At 38.9% G+C, this 22479-nt stretch overlaps 1 protein-coding gene across 1 annotated transcript; it reads left to right on the top strand.

Moving 5' to 3' along the window:
• The first annotated feature begins 149 nt into the window (after positions 1 to 149).
• esyt1b (extended synaptotagmin-like protein 1b) lies at positions 150 to 21926 on the top strand. The gene is made up of 53 exons (XM_067503535.1): positions 150 to 338; positions 429 to 815; positions 1877 to 1918; positions 3544 to 3678; positions 3775 to 3848; positions 3933 to 4005; positions 4195 to 4284; positions 4452 to 4507; positions 4648 to 4768; positions 4863 to 5039; positions 5287 to 5369; positions 5555 to 5603; positions 5685 to 5774; positions 5872 to 5967; positions 6525 to 6596; positions 6703 to 6789; positions 6903 to 7052; positions 7202 to 7315; positions 7396 to 7572; positions 7712 to 7797; positions 7879 to 7927; positions 8262 to 8351; positions 8437 to 8532; positions 8613 to 8684; positions 8796 to 8882; positions 8986 to 9132; positions 9431 to 9537; positions 9624 to 9801; positions 9893 to 10069; positions 10190 to 10272; positions 11260 to 11308; positions 11394 to 11483; positions 11662 to 11757; positions 12593 to 12664; positions 12946 to 13032; positions 13128 to 13274; positions 13357 to 13496; positions 13763 to 13889; positions 13966 to 14060; positions 15006 to 15147; positions 16036 to 16212; positions 16324 to 16406; positions 16702 to 16750; positions 16869 to 16958; positions 17171 to 17266; positions 17376 to 17447; positions 17547 to 17633; positions 17772 to 17918; positions 18021 to 18160; positions 19516 to 19647; positions 19745 to 19847; positions 19962 to 20011; positions 21280 to 21926. Exons 1-53 carry the CDS (start codon positions 336 to 338, stop codon positions 21305 to 21307), a joined length of 5547 nt encoding a protein of 1848 aa, XP_067359636.1. The 5' UTR covers positions 150 to 335; the 3' UTR covers positions 21308 to 21926.
• Positions 21927 to 22479: the final 553 nt, after the last annotated feature.

Genomic DNA, 22479 nt, shown 5'->3' with positions numbered 1-22479 from the left:
GTTGCTTTTTAATCGACGGCGAAAGCGAATACATGAATATTATGCGTTATGCGACTGGAAAGGTTTTTGCTAACGTAATGCTGCAGTAATTACGGTAATAACGAAGTGGTCGCCAGCAGCGAAACAGTCAAGTATGCGATTTGGTCCAGTGGGCGTGTTTCAATGCAGCTAACGGGACCGTGAGGAGTAGAGCTTTGTGTCTGCCAACGGTACTATTACTTCTTGCTGAACTGTGCTTGTTCGCTAAAAACGGGTTTAGCCCAGCGACAGTAAACACATTTGAGTATCACTGGAGAGGATGCGACAGTGAACTACACCGCTGTTTGTTTTTTCGCATGGTAAGTTGGAAACGAAATGTTAGTCAGTGTAAAGGCCACATAAACACACTTTAACTGTGATTCCTATTTTGTCAAACGGTAACGTCTTAGACGTTGGATTCGGAAACTACCACTATGCAGAACGACAAACCGGAGCCGAGTGAACGCAAGGTCGATGAGGGTCCGAACACAGGCAAGATCGAGAAGAAAGCACAGAGTGCGGCGATAGAAGACGCTCCCAAGCCGAAGGGGGTAAGCGCAGTCGCGGTGCTCTGGACGTTTGGGAAATGTCTCGGCGCTTTACTGCCTGTCTATCTGGCTGGTTACTACCGGGTCAGCACCAGCCTCTTGGTGTGCGGGATGATGGTCTACACGGGATGGAAACATGCCCGAGAAGCCAAAGAGACACGTCTGAAGTCAGCCATGCAGCTGCTGGACGACGAGCAGGAGCACGCGTCCATGAGAATGTCTAAGATCAAACGCGAGCTACCAGCGTGGGTAAGAAAGTACCACACAGTTGCACGGCTGCCAGCAAAGGTCTATGCACACCGTCGCATCAGTGTCCTTCCTGAACACACTTCAGTCCAGAGTCAGAAAAACCTCACATTACGTAACGTTGTAGCAGAATCAACCCACAATTATCCCTAAAATGTTGTTCCGGCAGAGAGGAACTTGAAAGGTGTTATTAAAATGTCCTGCGAATCGTCATTTTTATGGAATCGCACAATAGTCTGTCCCTGAAAAACTTTGTCTCGTACCAGAAAATGGTTTAGGGAATCGCTGTTTCCCATGATTTACGTCTCTATAGGCAGTAAGAACCTGTACTTGAAATTCTTGGAAATATTTCCTGTGCTGAAGGTCTTTTCTTATGCAGTCTTATGCACTTATACATCATCATTTCCTAAAGATTCTCCTGATTTGCATTTTGAGTTAAAAAGCTTTGCAAAGATGTGTTTTGGAATAATTACACCTGTAGTTTTACCTGAAGGTGTCTGGAAAATTGGTAAGAAGTAAACTAGTCTTGATTTGCAAGTAATATAGTATGCGTATGTACCCAAAATGGAAATCTTGAAACCCACATGAGTTTGTGTTGACTCAGAACATCTGGCAACACCCAAACGAGCCTCCCTGGATACCTGAGTGAGTGATTTCTGTAATTACCCAAATAAGATAACAGACTCCTCCTTAAAGTATTAAAAACAGTTACCTCTATGCTGTTTCTAGTGCTGCTCCCCTGCATGCATAACAAATGACCGGATTTCTCTAAGAGAATCCTATGAAATATAAATGGAGAATACCTTTCAAGCACTTATATTTCAAATGTATCCTCACATGTGACTTTTATGCAGAGATAAAACATATATAGTTGGTCCATGTAGTTGATAGTTACTGCACTTACCAGTTTGCCTTTTTTTTCTTCATTTCAAAATACATTTCACACATTAGCAGTGCTATTAATGATATTTTCAGACCTGCACCGGTTATGGCTGATTCATATCCAGATCCTATTGTATTTTAACTGGGCTCTGTGCACACTCATTGTATTTCTTTCCCTTTAGGTCAATTTTCCAGATGTTGAAAAAGTCGAGTGGCTGAATAAGGTAAACTCTTCTCACCTTATGACTTTACACAAAGATGGTGTTTATTCCTATATTATAAAGAAAGGCCCCCATAAAAAAAGGGACCCCTCTCTATTAAATGGCACAGCTGTTCTGCTGATTGACATTTTGCAATGTATGCTGGGGTATTAAGTGCTGGGACCTGATAGATGGTAGCATTGTGGCTGTTGCTCCCACTTCCGTAAAGACCACACCCCTATTGGTGTATCCACTTTGTGCTGCAGAGCTCGGTCTGGCCACTGCCAGGCAACCTTCTCAACATTTCCATTTCATTGCAGACTGGTTAACAGGAAAGGGGGGGAGGGAGTTACTCAGCCCACCAAACTAAATAAAGCTGCAGTTATAGTCCCCCACCTTTAACCATTGTAGCATTTGTGGCACAGATAAACAAGGGCCATTAATATTACCCACAGATATTAAGGTATTTGTGCTAACACGATCATGAGCTCTGAGTGCCATAGGGAAGACGGAGCAGAAGTTTGAGCTTGGTTACTGACGTATAGATCAGCAGATTTTCCTGTTGCTCAGGCTTTATCCTCCACAGAAGCAGGCGGCTGATGACTCACTCTCCAGTTATGCCAGACTGTAACAAACTGTTTTGTTTTTTTTATTCCAGAGTCACTGCCACACAACCAGACACTGCCTCTGCTTTCAGATTCTTTCCCAGGAAGAATGCATTATAAACCAAACATGTTTACATAGCAACACTATTCTCCAAAAGTGTTAAACACTCCTACATGTCGAGCACAGGGTTTAATGTGCCAAATGAAAAGACCCAAATCAAACTAGTACACACTAGAAGTTTCTCAAGTCACATTTCTATTTCATTTAAGTGTTTCTATTTTCTGCTATGTTATACTTTGACTTTACTACATTTCAGAGGCAAATATTGTACTTTTACTCCAATACATTTATTTCAGAACTATATAGTTTCTAGTTAAATTTCAGATCCAGATTATTAATATAAACTACAGTATAACAAGATTTTATTGACCCTCATTGTAAAATCTAAAGCTGCTTAGCACATACTAAGAATTAAATTGGAATTGTTTATATCCAAGTGTGATCATCAAAACAGTTTATAAGGTTATTAAAATAAGCTCCATCGTTACCAGCTGCAACAGTGATGAACTCCATAATGGATAAATAATTATAATAAAATTATACCATGTTCTTTGTTGTGAAAAGAGCTCTTTTTTTTTTTACTATTTTCAACAATCTCCAACAATTCCAACAAGGGATTGCCTTCATTCACCATAATGTCGATCATTCCCAAATCTGATTTAGACCTCAATTGTTTTCTGAAAACAATTAGAACCGAACAATACTATGGGCAAGTTTAAGTGAGGAAGAAACATGTCAGTGCAGCAGACTGTTTTAAATATTTCATTTTCAAATGGCAACAGAATGAGTTAAGTCACGATCATGACTGGTTGACATTATGGTGAGTACAGACAATTCACTGTTGGCTTCAGTCTCTGTATGGGAATTGCTGAAACTTGTAAAATTACTTAAAAACACCAGCCTTATCCTTTAAAAGATGTTGTTTTTGTAGTGTATGTTATGTTGGCACATGGTTATAACCTTTTGCTGTGTGGCACGGTCAGGTGCTGCAGCAGGTTTGGCCCTTTGTTGGCCAGTACCTTGAGAAGCTTATGGTGGAAACCATCGCTCCATCTATCCGAGCCTCAAGCAACCACCTTCAAACCCTCAGCTTCACGAAAGTGGACATGGGAGACAAGGTGATGCAACTGATACCCTGACTAGAAAATTACACTGCTGTGAAGATTGACAAGTGATGTTTAGTGTTTAATGTGTGCATCGAATGTTTGCTTCAGGCCATGAAGGTTGTAGGGATCAAGGCACACACAGAGAATGACAAGGGACAAGTCCTGCTAGATCTGTATATCAGGTGAATGTCGTTTGTCGGTCACCATCATCTTTGTATAACTACATTTTGAGTGCAATAGTGACATTTTTGTTCTTATATCCTCAGCTATGTTGGCAATGCAGAGATCAATGTTGAGGTGAAAAGATACTTCTGCAAAGCTGGAGTCAAAGGAATACAGGTTTTTCTTCTTATTAAGCTCAACACTATTAAGTTGTAAAGTTATTGATCAACAACATTCTGTATAAGGCCTATTTCAAAGTGTTTTTTTTTTTTTTTTAAGTTTAAGGCTTAACTGAAATACATACAATGCCTGCCCTTGTATGTAGGTTAAATTTCACAGACAATATTTCTGTTTCTCTGTCTTCAGCTCCATGGGATGATGAGAGTGATTCTGGAGCCTCTGATTGGAGATGTGCCCATAGTGGGTGCTGTCACTATGTTTTTCATTCAAAGGCCGGTAGGTCCATCTGCAGTCACCTCTGTTTGTTGCGCTCTCAACTCTCATTCCTTCGACTAATCATCTATCTCATTTTAGGTCTAATATGCTTTTAGTGATATTGATTTCTAATCCATCCTGATTGATTTGCAGCATACTGCACATTCTTCTTTCTAATCTCTTCCCAGAAACTAGATATCAATTGGACTGGACTGACTAATTTGCTAGACATCCCTGGACTAAAGTGAGTCATCCAAAAATAACTTGTATTTTCATCAGTAACTTATAATAATCATTTAATAAATGTTTGAATCAAGTGGTTTCATATTAGAGAAATTACAGCAGTATAATTCTGCCAACACGTTATTATCTCCTTTGCCTCAGTGTCATGTCAGACAGCATGATTATGGATGCCATTGCGTCCTTCTTGGTTTTGCCCAACCGTCTAGTTGTTCCCCTGGTTCCTGGGCTTCATGTGGCCCAACTTCGTTGTCCTTTGCCCAGGGTAAAGCTTAAATGTACACCTTCAGATTACCACATAACTTCACATTTCAGTAAAGACCTGTGTATTAAACCTAGATGCTGTTTTTCTTTCTCAGGGTGTGGTGCGTATACATCTAGTGGAGGCACAGAACCTAGCAGCAAAGGACAACTATGTGAAAGGGGTCATGGCTGGCCTGTCTGACCCTTATGCCATATTGAGGGTGGGCCCTCAGACCTTCACCTCCAAACACCTTGACAACACAGACTCTCCCAAGTGGGGAGAAATGTATGAGGTAAGTAGGATACAGAATTTTATGGAGTCTGAAATGTGTCATCACTACTCTAAATGCACGTTTAGATTTATTGAAAGATTCATTGTTTGTCACATTTGCATTTGATATCACATCATTTCACTGTGTTTTGTACTGAGGGATTAGTCTGTTATGCTGCTGAGAATTTTCATTTTCATTCACAAAGTCACAGCATCCATACAAATCCTTCCATCAGTTTTCATTTCCTTATATGTGTCTGGTACATCAGGTTATAGTCCATGAAGTGCCCGGTCAAGAGTTGGAGGTGGAGGTATATGACAAAGACCCAGACAAGGATGATTTCCTGGGCAGGTACACATGTATAGTTCATGTCTCTTGTGCACCTACTATTTGTTGAAACACCTTTCATCTGTCATTTTTCATATTAGGGAATAAAATAAATCTATTCATCTATGATATTACTTTTCTAACCTATCAAGATTCATTTTCATCGGTATATTTAAAGTAAATCTCTCTAACACTTTTCCTGCTTATAGAACCAAATTGGATTTGGGCATTGTGAAGAAATGTATAGCAGTCGACGATGTAAGTGAAGTACTATTATCAACTCAATCAACACAGTAAGTCATAAAAAAATTAAATCTCTGGATAAAAATGTTTTTACAGTGGTTCACTTTGAAAGACACGGAGTCAGGACGAGTTCATTTCCGACTGGAGTGGTTGGCCTTGCTGTCTAGCACTGACCAACTAGAGCAGGTTTGAGTCACTCACTTCCAATGATACATTAAATGTTATGTGTGTTATTAAGCACTCTTAGTTTGAAACAGTTTTTGTGTTGGTTATTATTCTGCAGACCATAAAGAAGAATGAAAGTGTGACCAGCAAGAATGCCCATCGACCCTCTTCAGCCATCTTGGTTGTATATCTAGACAAGGCTGAGGCACTTCCTGTGAGTTCTTCCTGTGTGCCAAATAATGTATCTCCACCTTCTCTGCCCACATTTTCTGCTGAACTCATAGCTGCTTCCTGTGTTCGTTTCTGTGTGTGTGTGTGTGTGTGTGTGTGTGTGCATGCGTGTGTTGTTAAAACTAAGGTAGAGCTGTAACTGATATCTCTTTGACATTCAACAAAGTTGTTGCCTCAGGCTCCAACCTTGCTGAATCTGTTGTGTTGTGGATGACTGTGTCTATCCAAGGCTGTTAATCTCACATCTTCTCCTGTGCAAAACGTCAGGTATTATAGCAGCATTGAGAAAATCTTTAGAGTAAAACTCAGTGTTTGTGGTTTCTTTGATGCAAAGTTTTACTTCCTGATCGTGCCATGTGTTATGCTGCTTCCTTTTAGTTATTTGTGCTGTTGCTATGGTGCCCTTATACGCAACATTATTCATATAAACGACATGTTGTCACAATGGCAGATAAGTCATAGCTCTGCTGTGTGCAGATATATAGGGCATTGTTTTCATGGTTTACAGTGTATTTATAATTGTAACTATGAATCTTTAAGATGAAGAAGGGGAATAAAGAGCCCAATCCCATTGTGCAATTCTCTGTGGAGGACATCACTAAAGAGAGCAAGGTATATCTCCTGAAAAAGTTACATTACAGCACTGTAGATTGTCCCAACTATTCTCTTTTAAATGCATCCAGCACTTCTGAATTGACTTGTTTAATTCTCTCTTTAGACATGTTACACAACTATTAATCCAGAGTGGGCAGAAGCTTTCACCTTCTTCGTCCATGATCCTCGCAAACAGGACATTAAAATTCAGGTACAATCTAATAAACTACTCAACACAAAACGTCGTGGTTTTTTTTTTTCCCATTGTGGACACAGTTGTTACATTTTTAATTTGGCTTTTTTTTTCTGTGTTAAATTAATCAGGTGAAGGATGCTGACCGTGTGCAGACTTTGGGCACTCTGAACATCCCTTTGACTCGTCTGCTGTCTAATTCTAATCTTTCTCTGGACCAGTGGTTCCAGTTGGACAACTCTGGATCTGCCAGTCGCATTTATATCAATACAGTTCTCAGGGTAAAAAGACACATTCACTAACCCTGTACAGCATAACACTAAGTATTAACTAAGAAAATCATGCACAAAGTAGGAGCTTATTAATTAAAGTATATCATCAGAAATGTATTTCAATGTCTCAACTGTCTCCTTTGTTTCCTGTAACATAGGTTCTGTGGTTAGATGAGGAAAATATACTGTCTGATGTGTCATCTAATCTGGCAGCTGGACTGTCCAAACAGTTACCCCAGCAGACCTCCCCTCACCCAAGCTTTGCCACAGAGGTAGAGGAAGACGGTTAGAGTATCTATGTGCAGTTATATTTTCAAAGTTTGAGCCTAACATAACATGTTAATTTTTTTAGGGATTGCTTAGAATTCACCTGTTGGCTGGCCAGAATCTTGTTCCAAAAGATAACATGATGGGAGGTATGGTGAAAGGCAAAAGTGACCCTTTTGTCAAGATCAACATTGGGGGTGAAACCTTTACAAGTCATGTTATCAAGGGCAGTCTTAATCCTTCCTGGAATGAGATGTATGAGGTAAATAACCGGAAGCTATCGAAAGAACATGGTTTTGCTGTGGAGTTTTAAACATGATTGATGCTTGGATGTGTTTATAAATGTATTGTACAATTGGCTTAAGGGGGTCCTTTGAAATTTGTCTTTGTTCACCCCTTAGGTGATTCTAAGCCAGCTGCCAGGCCAGGGGCTACATGTAGAGGTGTTTGATAAAGACATGGACATGAAAGATGACTTCATGGGCAGGTAGCTATATTTGCCCAATTTTCACAAATGCTATTCAGATTCAAGAATATACAATTTAATTTAGTTTCTCTTGGCATACAGGCTGAAGATCAGTCTGAAAGACATCATTGATTCTCAGTACACTGACCAGGTGGGATCCTTCAGCCAAACTCACTCATGTATATTAAGTTCAAGGTGTGTGGTTAGGGTAATGCCAAGACGAAGGCCTGACTCTGGGTTATGAATAATCTATACTGTAAGTTATTTTGGTATGACTCCCAAGTGCATTTGTCTTTATTGCTGGCTTGAACAGAAACATTCAGAATTTTAGATTATTGTACCTTTTCCTAAAGTAGAAAGAAAAGGTACAAACATGGATATTCTTACATTTCTAAAGTTATGTAGTGAAGCAGCTCTACATGTTTCTGTTGTTTGGATCAGACCCAGTACTTCCATTGCCAACATAGTTTCTCTTTATTTCTCAGTGGTATACTCTCAGTGATGTGAAGTCTGGTCGAGTTCACCTTGTACTGGAATGGGTTCCATTAGCCTCAGTATCAGACAGTTTGGATCAGGTCAGTATTTTCAGATCAAGTCAGATTATTGGAGACTTTGTGGTAAGATTAGTTCATACTCACCAGTTCTTTTGTGTGGTTTTAGGTTCTTCAATTCTATTCCAGACAGTCGTACCTAAACAAAACGGTTCCCTCAGCGGGCCTATTGTTTGTATTCATCGAGCAAGCAGATGGCTTACCGGTGGGTGTTTCTTTACTGCTGCAAATGACAACCTCTAGCAGTTAGCCTTTGATCTCTCATTGTCTGTTGTCTTTGTACAGTTGAAAAAGAGTGGAAAAGATCCAAAAGTGGGAGCAGAGCTTACTCTTGGAGAAACCTCCCGCAAAACTACAGTAAGATGCCTAACCATTTTCAGATAATGCTGTACCATTACACAGTGCTAACAGTGTAAAAGTAGAGTAGTTTGTCACTAATAGTGACTGACCCTGATATTTCTTCTGAAGGTGTCGGATCGCACCACATCACCTCAGTGGAATGAGGCTTTCTGTTTTCTAGTTCGAGACCCCAGAGAAGACATTCTTAAGGTCAAGGTACGTTGTCTTCAACGCCCAGTCAAAGTACTATCAATGCAAATAGTTTAGTATCTGATAAATGTAGTCATATGGTAACACCATGTCTTATGTTTTTATTTAGCTATCCCACAGCTGGACCCTGCCTATTGGTTCCCTGGTGGTTCCTATTAAAGAGCTGCTATCTGAACCAGAACTGGTCCTGGACCAGTGGTTCGCTCTGGATGGAGCCTCACCTGAGAGTCAGGTTCTTCTGAGGGCTGAACTTAAGGTAGGATAACTCTGTCCCTTAATTCATCATTGTCTTTTTCTCAATACATATGGCTACAAACAATTTCTGTCTTGTTTATGTCTGTTGTACTTTGACATCTCTTTAAGTTTTTATCTGTCTCTGTATTTATTATTTATTTTATTCTGCGTAGCTGTTGACATTCTTTTTCCTTACTGTGTGCCTTAGACTCTATACTGATGCCTATCTATACTTATATTTCACCGTCACAAGGCTTCGAAATCAGGACTGTTACAAAGAATACTAAGAAAGTGAAATAATAATATCGACTCACCTCCAGATGCTGATTCCTAGCAGATGCCCTGGGATCTCTGACAAGCCTAAGGTCACTTCACTGTCAGATTCTTCCGGTGCTAAAAAAAAAACGGAGACAGACGTAGTCCTGAGGTGAGATATTTCATTTCAAAAAGCCATTTTTAAAAAATCCATTTTTTCCATTGTTTCATAAACTTCAAGCAACTGTTTGCATTTAGGTCAAGTTCAATGGACACTCCTCCTGTGGAGACTGTTGTCTCTGGAGTGAATGCTGAAGAAGATGCTGATGTAAAGAAAACTGCTGCTGACGTGACTGAAAAAAAGTTGGAAGAATTGCCAGGCCCTGCCATAGCGCGCCCTCATCAAACATCTCCCGATCTCAACTTTGCCAGTGAGGTAACAAAAATGGTGATCCACAGTCTATCGAATAAAGATAGAAGAAACAGGACATAACCTGATCATAACGACAATCGATCCCTTTCTGTAGGGGTTGCTGAGGATCATCCTACTGGAGGCCCAGTGTCTGATAGCCAAAGATAACATGATGGGTGGTATGGTGAAGGGCAAGAGTGACCCCTATGCCAAGATCAGTGTTGGAGAGGTCACGTTTAAAAGTAATGTGATCAAGGAGAATCTGAACCCCGTCTGGAATGAGATGTATGAGGTGTGTAGACAGGACTTTAAAATTTGCATTCTCTTAAGCATTGTTTCATATAGGGATTGCAGCGACAACCACCTAATTTTTATTGTTAACCGTCTTAACTGCTTCATGTTCTTATGTTAGGTGGTGCTGAAGCCTCAGTCAGGGCAGGAGGTGCAAGTAGAGGTGTATGATAAAGACATGGACAAAGATGACTTTCTGGGGAGGTGAGGCCTAATGTTGGGGTTTCTAGTTTTTCAACAATGATGTCAGAATGTATCATTTACTAATTTTTTTCTAAGATTCGTCTTTAATTTGTTCTTAAAAAAGGCTTATGTTGTAATCATGCTGTGTTCTTAAACTTCAGAAATTACTCTCACCCGTCTTCTTAGAATGATGAATTTCATTACCTTGTAAGTTGAAAGTGTGTTCTAGTTGTTCTTATTTAGCATATGTAAACCCCCTGCCAGTGCTAATAAAAAGGCATGAGACTTCTAGGCTGTGCACACACAGGACTTTAGCACAGAAACGGGCAAATGTTGAGGAAGTCAACTGCTACACAACATCTAAAGAATGTGGATCACTAGACTCTCAATTTAAAAAAAAAAAACACTTAAGTAGTTATGAAACGGGGATCTGCTGCAGAATCGAATAGCGAGTGAGCTTTAGTATCTACAGTAGTGGATATAAAAAACACAAATGCCCAGAAAAAAATGCATCCGGCTATTTTTCAAGGAATACTGGATCTGGAGATTGGCATGCAACTAAGTAAGTTTAAAAAGGCTGATTTCAAATCAGAGAGAAAAAAGGTAGAGAAGTGTCTGTCAGTGGAGTGGATTCACAGCTTGTTGTGGTGGTGACAGAGAGGGAAGTGGTTTACCACGTTTCATGGTGAACTTGTGCAATATGAATTGTGTTAGTGTAGTATTTATTCATTTTAAAAGACCATAATGGTTTGTAAAATATTGAAAATTATAACTTATTAGAATGTTTAAGAAAACTCATTAACCAATTGTTTTGCACACTGGTGAATGTCAGAATCCTAATGAAAACCTGCTTAACTGGATTTTAGGAAGTGAATTTAAGGAAGAATTTTTTTTTTTTAAGAATGGCCTATTGTCTCAGAATTTAATTGGTGAGGCTACATTTCAGATAGTGTGTTTGACACATTTCTTTAAATATTTTCATGCATTTTCTTTTTCCCCAATGGACAGATTAAAAATCAGTGTGGCAGATATCATTCATTCACAGTACACAGACCAGGTGAGGATTTCTTGCTTTCTGTAAGTATCTGGTCCTCTGGTGTAATCATGGGGTTTGATTCAGTAAGTTTGTGTCTCTGCTTTAGTGGTACACCCTGAATGACGTGAAGTCTGGAAGTGTTCGTCTCATTCTGGAATGGGTTCCAGTGGTTTCTCATGATAACACCCTTGACAAAGTTAGTAAATCTTTTTTTTAATAATTAGTTTCTTAATTTATCTATGTGCATCTTTACAATCTTTATCTCCTACACTGCCCATTCTTGTTTCGTGTTAATTCAAATAAGATCCCCTGTGTAGTTAATTAATTCTGCTGAGTCACTCTAATGTATTTTTTTATTTGAATTACTGCTGCAGGTAATACAGCTACAATCCCTCCAGTCTTACCAGAACAAGGCAGTTCCCTCTGCAGCCCTGCTCTTTGTCTATGTGGACAGAGCCCGGTCATTGCCTGTGAGTCCCTATACACTGTTTGAAATTACACTGTGTATTCTAGAAATTACCATTTGAGTTATAAATGAATAAAGGCTTTAAAAGCATGTGTTGGTAATAAGATACTCTAGATATTGTTGTCCTGTATTTTGTTTTTTAACAGGAAGTTGCATAATGATTTATAGTTGCTGTCACAAGTTTGTGGATTATACACCCAGCAGGACCCATTCACAGACAACCAAGCATACGGGCAGATTTGGCTTATCAGATGACTTCAAATGCAGCAGACAGGCCTACACACTATCCAGGCAAACAACACTGTTCAGGGAGAACTGGGGGTGAAGTAAGAGGATGTCAGAGCTTGTCATTGGCAGGCAAAAAGTTCGTAAACAAAGGCAATAGATCAGCAGGGCAGGAAATTAAAGTTCAATGTTACTGAGCAGAAGATTCAACAACTAAATAGACAAAAAGAGGCAGGTACCATGAGGAAATGGGTTTAAAAAAAAAAAAACAATTGTCAAAAGACAAGGGTAAAAGGAACGGTTTCTATATTAGGGAAATGATTAGTGAATAAGAAACAGGTGATGAATAATGGAATTGAAAAACGGGTGCAAGTAGCAAGGACAGAGTCAGGTGTTTAAATTAGGAAAGGGAAGATCTGGAGACCTCTCGAGGTTGGATGGGGAACAGCACCCCAAACAACAGAGGTCCGAGGAAATAATGAAGTGAGTGTGTGTGGAAACAAAGAAACTGCAAAAAGAGGACAGGGCCAGGACAGGAGGCATGGAGGGTCCTTTAATTACAGTGAATACAAACTACTCACAAATTGTACATGTACTGTCTTTTCTGTGTTTAGTTTAAGAAGAGTGGAAAGGAGCCTAAGGCTGGAGCTGAGCTTGTTTTTGGTAAAACATCCCACAAAACTAAGGTGTGACACTGCTACTATATACACATGAAACACACACAAACAATCTTTGGCTGCAACTACTAATTATTTCAATTATTATCATATTAGTTAATATTACTATGGATGTATTGTGATAAATGACCAAATGCCACTGTGTCTAAACATTTAAAAGATTACTTTGTCACTCATTTTATCATTTTATCATTTTATGTTATTAAGTGCAATAAATAAATAAAAAGAATGAATGAAAGTGCTTCAAGGAATTATGGTTTACCCACACTTTCCCTTTCTTCTGTCTGAAGGTGTGTGATAGCTCCAGGTCGCCTCAGTGGAATGAGGCATTCTACTTTTTGGTTAGCGACCCCAATAAAGAGATGCTCATAGTAAAGGTGAATATACTGTATCCTCGCAATAATAAACACAAACGAGACATAAAGCCAGCAGAGATTGTCAGAAACCTCTCAATGTGTTCGTGTCTCTGTAGTTGTCCAGTGCATGGGACCAGCCAATGGGATCTCTGGTAATTTCTCTGAGAGAGCTGCTCTCCAAGCCAATGCTGGTCCTGGACCAGTGGATGCATCTGGATGGAGCTTTACCTGAAAGTGAGATCTTACTGAGGGCTGAACTGAAGGTATGAGAGCACACAGACACAGGAGATTGTTACCGTTGTCTTTGATACCGAGAATAACTTACTGGAAAATTGTTGCTCACAGATCCTTAACTCAAGGATGACTGAAGCTCCAGAGCCTTCAGTAACTGGCTCAAAGATGGTCACCAGCACTGACACCACATTCATAACAGCTAGTGAGAAAGAAAAAAACTCACAGCTGCCAACACTGCACGACACAGCTGGGTGAGGGCTTTGTAGCTGGTTTGCTAATGCACACATCAGAACTGAAGCTGTAGCCTAATTCAGAAATCATCACCATCCACACTACTCACTTCTAGTCAAATACCGTATTCTATGAAAATAACTATACACCAGGCACAGAACAAGTGTGCAAGTTCTTTTTTAGCCTAGGGAAGCTAAAAACAACAACCAAATTCTTGTTAGTTATAATATGAACTCTTTAGTTACAGCATTTCTGTTGTGTTCTTACCACCTCTGTGTGCTTTCAGTTCTGTATCCATCCAGTCTAAACAACCGGAAGCAGCACAAGCAGAAGCTGTACACTCCACAGAAAAGGCTACTCCTGCCGAACCACCTGTCGTTCACACTGTACCTGATACATCTGCTGCTGCTGCAGTGAGTCATTTCACACAATAGTCTTTGCTTATTCTCTCTGTTTGTGCCTTTATAACCTCAGTGTAAATTTGTTCAGCAGGAGAAAGAACCAATAGACACGGAGAAGCGTCCCACGCAGTCCGACGCAGCAGTTAAAGCAGGCTTCAAACCACAGCAAAAACAAACAGAGGGGTGAGCTGCACATTGCATATTTTCTTTATCCTTTTTATTACCTCCTCCATACTACTTTCGATAAATACTAATAGGGAAATTATTTATACAATTAGATCTTGAGGTCTAAGTAAAGGACCAAAATAAAAACTGTGATCGAACCGTTTGAAGGTTTATATGACATGCAAAGAATAAAGAATTTATTTATTTATTTATTTTATTTTTTTTTGCATTTCCAGTTCAGAAAATAAATTTGTGGCCTTCACCATGTTAACACGAAAGTACAAAAGTTTAAATCTCCCTTTGATCATTTCCAGTGAAGGAAGCATTTAAATGGTTTGATTTACTCGTGAGAGACTGGTTCAAGTAAATCAACTTAAAGTCATTATTTACCTGTTAGAAATAGAAATAGGGCTTTGCGTTAAGTTTTCACCAGAATATGAAAATTGGGGAAACCTGGCATCGGAATTAAAATAATTTATCAGGAATCAATTTGTTATTTTTTTTGTTATTTTCAAATCGTGGCCAGACTGCTAAGGAGAAGGTCAAGGCACTTTTAAACACATTGGAGAAAACATATTATTTATATCTAGAGCAAGATCAGGAAGACTAAAATTGACCACACCATTAGAAGATTACTACACCAAGGTCTGTTTATTGAGAGATAAAAAAACAACTTAATCAGACACCGACAAAAATGCAGGACTCCTTTAAGCAAAAATGTACTGTCAACTCTCAAGAGTTCAACCTTCTTTTCCCTCTGGAGAAGTCGTTTGGATACTGCATCTATTGACATGTTGTAACTGTGTGATTCTAAATTCTAAAACATTTATTATTGTCAGGTTTGCAGGAATATTAAACACACAATTTCAGTATAGAAGTTCTCTTTTGGTTATCTCCACCTAAGAAGAAACCAAACATTAAATATGTTCAAGGTCTTCACTGTTTCTGTTTGCATGAATCTAGTGCTGGCCTAGGTAACCTTGCCCAGGCCACATTGCCTGGTCTGCCTGCTCAAACTGTGGGGCCAGTGGAGACTGAAGAAATCCCCAAAGCTGGTGAAGTTCTACCATCCCACACCACCCCAAGCCCGGACTTTGGGAAAGAGGTGGGTTAGTTTATGTCATGATTGGCAGGGTGGATGTTGGGCTTCCACTGTGCTAATTGTCAGGGCTCCTTCTAACCTCTGTCTGATAATTGATTACATTAACCATCGAGATTTTATATATCGATCAGGGATAACATTATGACCAATTTTTAAGTTGAAAATGTCAGGAAGGTTTCAACCTGTATTGGATTGCATTAAATTGCACAGGTGGTCATAATGTTATGCTTGATCTGTGTATATTGCTCCTTTTATTTTGCAGTTATTTAATGGTGATTAGGGCTTGCAGGAAACACATGATAGGTTGCTGAGTCTCAGGTTGTAATGAGTGTTGTCCGTAGACTAGGTGTATTGAAATATCATGTCAAGTTCTGCTGGTATAATTCCATGTTCCTGTGTCTGTAAATATGTTGTGTAGTTTGCAGAACTGCTGCTTATCTGGTTGTCAAACACAAATAAAAACAGATGTCTGAACAGGAGCTCAAAATAAAAGTGCCGAGCATATTATTTAAACACTGTTCAGACGTGTGGTTGAAGGAGGCACCTTTACTACACAAAACAGATTTTTGTCTGCCTTTATTAGTTGCTCATTATTAAAAACACATCCTCTTGTTGTTTCCACTTTTTTGCTTCTTACTTTTAAACTTTGATCCCCCATGAATGCCTTGTACTTTACTTGGAATAATCAAATTCTGTTCTGCAGTCGTTCTGCCTGCATCTCTTTGGATTAGACATTTAGAGAAGGTACCTATTAAAATGGTAGTCATATCAGTCTAAATGCCTTTTACTATATGCAAGACTGATAATATGAGCTGAAGGTTAGCAAGCTACAGCTGCCGTTTGTTCAAACACTCCCTGTATGTTTTAAATCACTTAGTGTTCATCTTGCAGGGGCTGCTCAGGATTCACCTACTTGAGGCCCAGAATCTGGTTGCCAAGGACAACCTGATGGGGGGCATGATGAAAGGCAAGAGCGACCCCTACGTCAAGATTAACATAGGGGGTGTGATATTTAAGAGTCACGTTATCAAAGAGAATCTCAATCCAACATGGAATGAAATGTATGAGGTATGAAGTACTTTATGATGATGTTCAGTTTCACTGTATGTACATATACGTAAGAATAAAATGTACACTATATTTTACTGTGCAAATCTAGGTTTTGTTTGTTTTTAACAGATGGTTTTGAGGGGACATACCATCCAGGAGATTAAGTTTGAAGCATTTGATAAGGATATTGATTCTGATGACTTCCTTGGCAGGTGTGTGTCTTGCACATTTGTCTGTCTTGGTTAATCATTAGCTTTCTATACTGTATATCAATGCTAAGTATAGAGTCCAGTTTACATTAAATACCTCTAGAGTAAACACACCTATGACTTCAGTTTACTTTTTTTTTTTTTTTTTTTTTACTGAAATGCATCAGTGTGTAAAAATATAAATTTGTTTTTTTAATGTTGCATAGATTTTGCTTAAATACATTATCATAGGTTAACGTTTTAGTGAGAGGATGAAAGGTTCTGTTCGGGAAGTAAAACACTGTTTTCATGTTTGCAGATTCAGCATCAAGCTAAATGAAGTCATCAGATCACAATACACAGATCAGGTTAATCAGTATTAATTATTATTAGACAGAAATATTTTTCAATATATGTCACATGATCTCTAAGCTCTTTCGTGTCTTTTTTTTTTTTTTTTTTAAAGTGATTTTGTCTGTGTTTCAGTGGTACACTCTGAATGATGTGAAGACTGGACGAGTTCACTTGATACTGGAGTGGGTTCCTACAGTCTCACATTCTGTCAGACTTGACCAGGTTGCTGTTTTCTCATATTTGTAGCCTTTATCACCCACCAGTTTTAGCCTCACTAGTTATTAATCTTTTTTTTTTTTAAAAAAGCACCCGTAAGCATACCCAAGAAATCAGCCTACTAGATAGAGCTTTTGAGTCACATTTCAACAGGCAGAGCACATTATTGACATTGCAACATAATTATCAGACGTAACTGGCTGTGCTCCATGTTCCAGGTTCTGCAGCTTCAGTCTCTTCAGTCTTACCAAAACAAAGCTGTTCCATCTGCTGCTCTGCTTTTTGTCTATATAGACAGAGCACATTCATTGCCTGTAAGTCACCTGCTTTTAATTTACATGATTTTTACATATTATGACATTACATGTTAACTAAATGTATTTATCATATCTCAATCTCAAATGCCCCTCTCAATCTTATCAGCTGAAGAAAAGTGGAAAGGAACCTAAGGCAGGAGCTGAGCTTGTTCTGGGTGAAACAACATATAAAACCAAAGTGAGACTTTTCATTCTGAGTTTTACATCATCAGTCTGATGAGTACATTTAAATTTTAAATTTCTAACTCTATATGATTGTTTTTATCACCTTTTTAAGCTGTGTGACCGTAGCAGCAGCCCTCAATGGAATGAGTCTTTCTACTTCCTGGTTCATGACCCTAAACATCAGATGCTTGTATTAAAGGCAAGAACTTTTCCCCATGTATTTCTCCAAGTATCTCAATCTCAGCTGTTAAATATTACATTTCTTTGTGATTACACTTGGCATTTCCAACCTTTTACCACAAAATGTTACTGTTGATTCTCTCTTGTCCCATTGTAGTTGTCAAGTGGCTGGGACCAACCAATGGGATCTCTGGTGATTTCCGTCAAGGAGCTGTTGGCACAGCCACAGCTTGTCATGGACAAGTGGTTCGACCTGGATGGAGCCTCACCTGAGAGTCAGATCCTGCTGAGGGCTGAACTCAAGGTGAGAAAGCAAATTTGCAAACGCATTTGCATTTTACATACATTAAACACATAAGTATTAACACATTTTCCCTTTGTTGCTTTTCTGAATTTGTTTCAATAGATTCTAAATTCTAAAATGGTGGACATGATTAGTGCAGGGACTCTGCCCTGTTCTGCCTGTTCTGGAAATGGGCAGGTGAAGTTGTCACTTTCCTATGCCTCACAAGAGAGAAAGCTCATCGTCATCGTCCATGCCTGCAGGTGTGTTAACATCAATAATACAGGTGGAATTTACAGCTGTGATAAAGTACAGGCTTCAGTTCTGACTTATAGCCGAACAGCATCAGCTTTGAGAAGCCATGTTTCTGCAGCATCTGATCATGGACAAATTGTGGGGAAGAAAGGGCCAATCATTTTTACAAACTTACTACAGAAGAGTTAAGACTGTTTCATATATGAACTCTGGACAATGTTGTGAGAATTCAGCTTTGAATGTTGTCCAGAGTGTTTCGGAGATTTAATGCACAGCGGGAGATTGCCCAAGTAAGAACCGTCCTCACATGTAAAACTCTGCTTGATTTCTGTGCACGATCAGCACGCACAGGATTCACAAAATAATATAAAACTTAAGCAGTGTGAAACTGTTTTATTTACAGGACATCAGAGGTGTGTATCTAATAAAACACATTCCGTCACTTGACTACAGCCACAGTCATGTGATAGAAACATCATCAACGTGCCCACTTGCCCATCAACGAAGACCGCTCACTTTTAATCATCCTGATGAATCGGGAGAGGGCAGCGTGCGAAACGCATGAGCTAAAGTGCATAATACGGACATAACACTAGGGGGCTTGAAGGATAAAGTCCGGATAAGGTTGATGGCGTTTCACTCTGACATTTTTGTACATGCATGACCCCCTCCTAAAATAGTCCGGATAATGTCAGAATTCCATTGCATGTCTGACAGGGGCTTTAGACATGTCTGTGCTGTATGTTCAACTAAGCTATGCTCTCATTGGATTGATTTTGCAAATTCCTGAACTGCTGTTGCAGTTGAAATGAAGTCAACATAAGTGGATAGAAACCACAGTTGCATTAAAATAAACCTGCCTGTGTTTTTCTATGCATCTAGTGCTTCACTCTGACAAAGCGCCAATGGGTCAAAACAATAGTCTTCACTGAGCATTTGAACTAAGCAGACATTTGAGTGTCCAAGCCATCTATTTATTTGTTTAGTGTTTTCAAACAGTTGATTACATTACAATATGCCATCAGTTTAAACAAACTCTACCTTAACATTCTTCCATCCATTGTATGTAACTAATTGTTCTGTTTGGGTCACTGGGGGACTGGAGTTGTCATGGTGTGAAAGGGGGGGATGCACTCTGGACAGGTCACCAGTCTATATCAGGGCCAACACAGGGAGACGTACACAGACAGACAACCATTCAAACAGATTCAAACCTACGGGCTATTTTTTCAAAACATGCAAAGCACATGTTGCAAAATGAATTTGTACTAACAGATGTATTTTACTCCTCCAGTATATGTTGACTGGTCTTTAAACATGTTAAATTATAATCATAGGATGTAATTTCTTTTTCTGTGCACAGAGGTCTGTTGTCTCAAAGTAAAGATGGTGTAGACAGTTATGTCTCCCTCATGTTGCTGCCAGACAAAAACAAAGCCACCAAGAGGAAGACGGCAGTAAAGAAAAGAGAACTAAACCCACAATACAATGAGAGGTAATTAATTAAACTATTCCTGTACAAGTTTTTCTTATTTGGAAGGTCTTTATTGTAATTTCTATCTTTTGTCATCCTCTTTGATGCTTTCCTTAAGGTTTGAGTATGATCTGCCTGTGGAGGAGATTAAATTTAGATCCCTGAATGTTTCAGTGAAGAATAACTCGGCTTCGTTTAGGAGCCGTGACGTCTTTGGACAGGTCAGTCTTGATCTTGTTTTTTTTAAATAGTTTGTTGCTAGCCATTGCTATATCAGTGACGAATAAAACAGTGACACAGAGTAATCAAAGATTGTTGTTTACCATCCACTTTAGGTGCTGATCGAGTTGGCTCAGATTGACTTGATGTCTGGTGTCACAGAATGGTGAGCGGATCTTTCCACAGACTGCTTTGAAGCCGGTTATAGTGATGCTCCATCCATGGAAACATTTCAAACCATTCTTGAGGCATAAATCCTTCACTTGTGAATCCATGTTCCACATACTCAGCATTAAATCAATATAAAGACAAATACCCTTCTTCCATTGGAACTGTGAAGCTGTTGAGGAAGCCAAAAGCACAATACACATCATTTGAACTTCCTATGATTTGTGACAGAGAATGTCACTTGGAGGGGTTTTTTCCCCAACAGCAGAGAAATTTTAATCCAGGGATGTGGGAAAACATTAATAATACATGTATTCTCCAAACTAGAACAAGAGGAAGCAAGTTGAAAATTGAAATATTGTGCATATGTACAGACACAGAAAGTTAGTACCCCCTCTTTTAATTATAAGGGGTTTGTTTTTAGGTGTGGGGGGATAATAACATAATCTAAATCACCTGATAGTAGCGGGGTCTTAGTATTATGCAAATACAGCTACCCTTAGTGCCTCCATCGGCTACGCATCTAGGCGCTGCTACTCTAATCATCAGCCCCTGATGAATTGATCATCAGCAGGGTCTAAAAAAGCAGAAGTTTAGGCACTTTACTGGTCTGGAGCATTCAGTGTGTGCTAACACAATGCAAGTAGGGAAAGTCATAAGCAGTGGTTTTAGAGAAGTTTTCCCCCACAATCCTCTGTCTGAAAAGACACAAGCAAAACTGAGATTCACAAAAGTGCATCTGAACTAAGCACAATGTCCTATGAACAGATGCGACCAAAGCAGTGGTGTTTGTCCTTGATGCCCATTGCCATGTTTGGTGAAAACTCACACAGCATATTAGCAGAAACACCTCTTACCCACAGCAATGGAGGGGTGATGATTTGAGCTTGTTTTGCAGCCACAGGACCTGGGCACCTTGCAGTCATTGAGTTAAGCATCAACTCTATACCATAGTATTCTAGACGCAAGTGTGAAGCCACCCTCTGACAGCCAAAGCCTTGTCAACATTGGGTCATTCAACAAGACAATGATCTGAATCACACCAGTGAATCTACTGTACATCACAATGGTAGTTTTGGAATGGCCTAGTCACGGTCTAGACTTCAACCTAATTGAAATACTGTTGTGCATAGGCGGATGCCCAAACCCTCAATGAATGGAAGCAACATTGTAAAGAAGAATGCGGCATTTTCACATTCACATTTTCATTGTTTGATAATAAATATTACTTGGTGTTCATTAAAATATTGGCTCTGTTTGTTCCAGGTTCACGCTGAAAGATGAAGCTGAATAGACGCGCTGCTTGCTTGGATCTTATTACTCAGCCTGGCATTGTGCCATTGCTGCAACTCACGCTGATGCCTTTCGCCTGCCATCTTACAGTGTCACTGTGGCAGCCTTATCTACTTCCACCTGCTTTGTGTATTACCTTACAGTATAGAATTAAAATGCACTATATTTACATACATCTGTAATCTCACCAAAGAAAGGTAGAGTTATCAAGTTATCAAGATAAAGTTCTTTTTAGCTGAAGGTCACTTTAATATATGAATAAATAATAGTTTGAGTTGAGCAAGTGAAAGATGTAGAAGCCCAGAAAGCTTTGTTCTTTTATTACAAGAATCATATCTTGATTGAAGTGCAGTAACTTTGTTTAGTTACTTTCTTTTTAAGGATTTCCCAATGAATGATAATGGCCATACCAGTATTTTGGATATTTTGTATAACAGACTTACATTATTAAGTTATCTCTTACAGCTGTATGCATCTTCTGTTTCACTGCTATGGCCAAATAATTTCAAGTTACACCTTTGTCACAATTACATGGTTATGATTTTGTGTATATTTGAAAGAATGCATATCAGATTGGTTACTGAAAGATGGCAACAAATAAAATGATTCTACACATCCAACTGCTTTTGTTTTTGTTTTGTTTTTTTTTTTGTTTTTTTGGTGTTTAGAATGGGAAACCTTTTTATTTATATATAGTTTCTATAGTTACTGTAGTCTGAAGTGAAAAGAACTTCAGAATACATTCTTTTCTATAACATGGATGAGTTTTAATTGTTTAAAATTATACCTTATCTTCCAACTGAGAATAAAAAAATGACAATTGCAAATGATACAGAGCACCAAATGTAGTATGAATGTAGTACAACTGGGATAGAGCGAACCAAATAATATGAAATGATATTTAAAACAAGACATCCATTTTGTATGGACCAATGTGGTGCAGTAGCAGAATCTAATTTTATTCTTAGTATACATGATAGTCTTTCATGATGGTCTTTTAAAGTAATGCTAGTAAACAGTTGAGAATCTTGACCTTGGCTACCTTTAAACCGAAGTTAAAGGAATCAAGAAAAGCTAGTGGTTTTGGAGGGTTTTAGTGTTAGGGTTAGTATATAGGCAGCATTTACAGTACTTCATGCAGGTTGTTTCCTTAGTTTTTTGTTGGTTGACATT

Source organism: Channa argus, chromosome 5 (genome assembly GCF_033026475.1).
Source record: "Channa argus isolate prfri chromosome 5, Channa argus male v1.0, whole genome shotgun sequence".
Classification (NCBI taxonomy): domain Eukaryota; kingdom Metazoa; phylum Chordata; class Actinopteri; order Anabantiformes; family Channidae; genus Channa; species Channa argus.
This window is presented reverse-complemented; position numbering and strand designations above follow the sequence as displayed.

Bases quoted from the DNA above. Each gene is read 5' to 3' on its own strand.
- esyt1b (XM_067503535.1), top strand. The intron at 9,133-9,430 runs GTAGGATAACTC...ACTCACCTCCAG, and splicing joins TTCTGAGGGCTGAACTTAAG to ATGCTGATTCCTAGCAGATG. The intron at 13,275-13,356 runs GTATGAGAGCAC...TGTTGCTCACAG, and splicing joins TACTGAGGGCTGAACTGAAG to ATCCTTAACTCAAGGATGAC.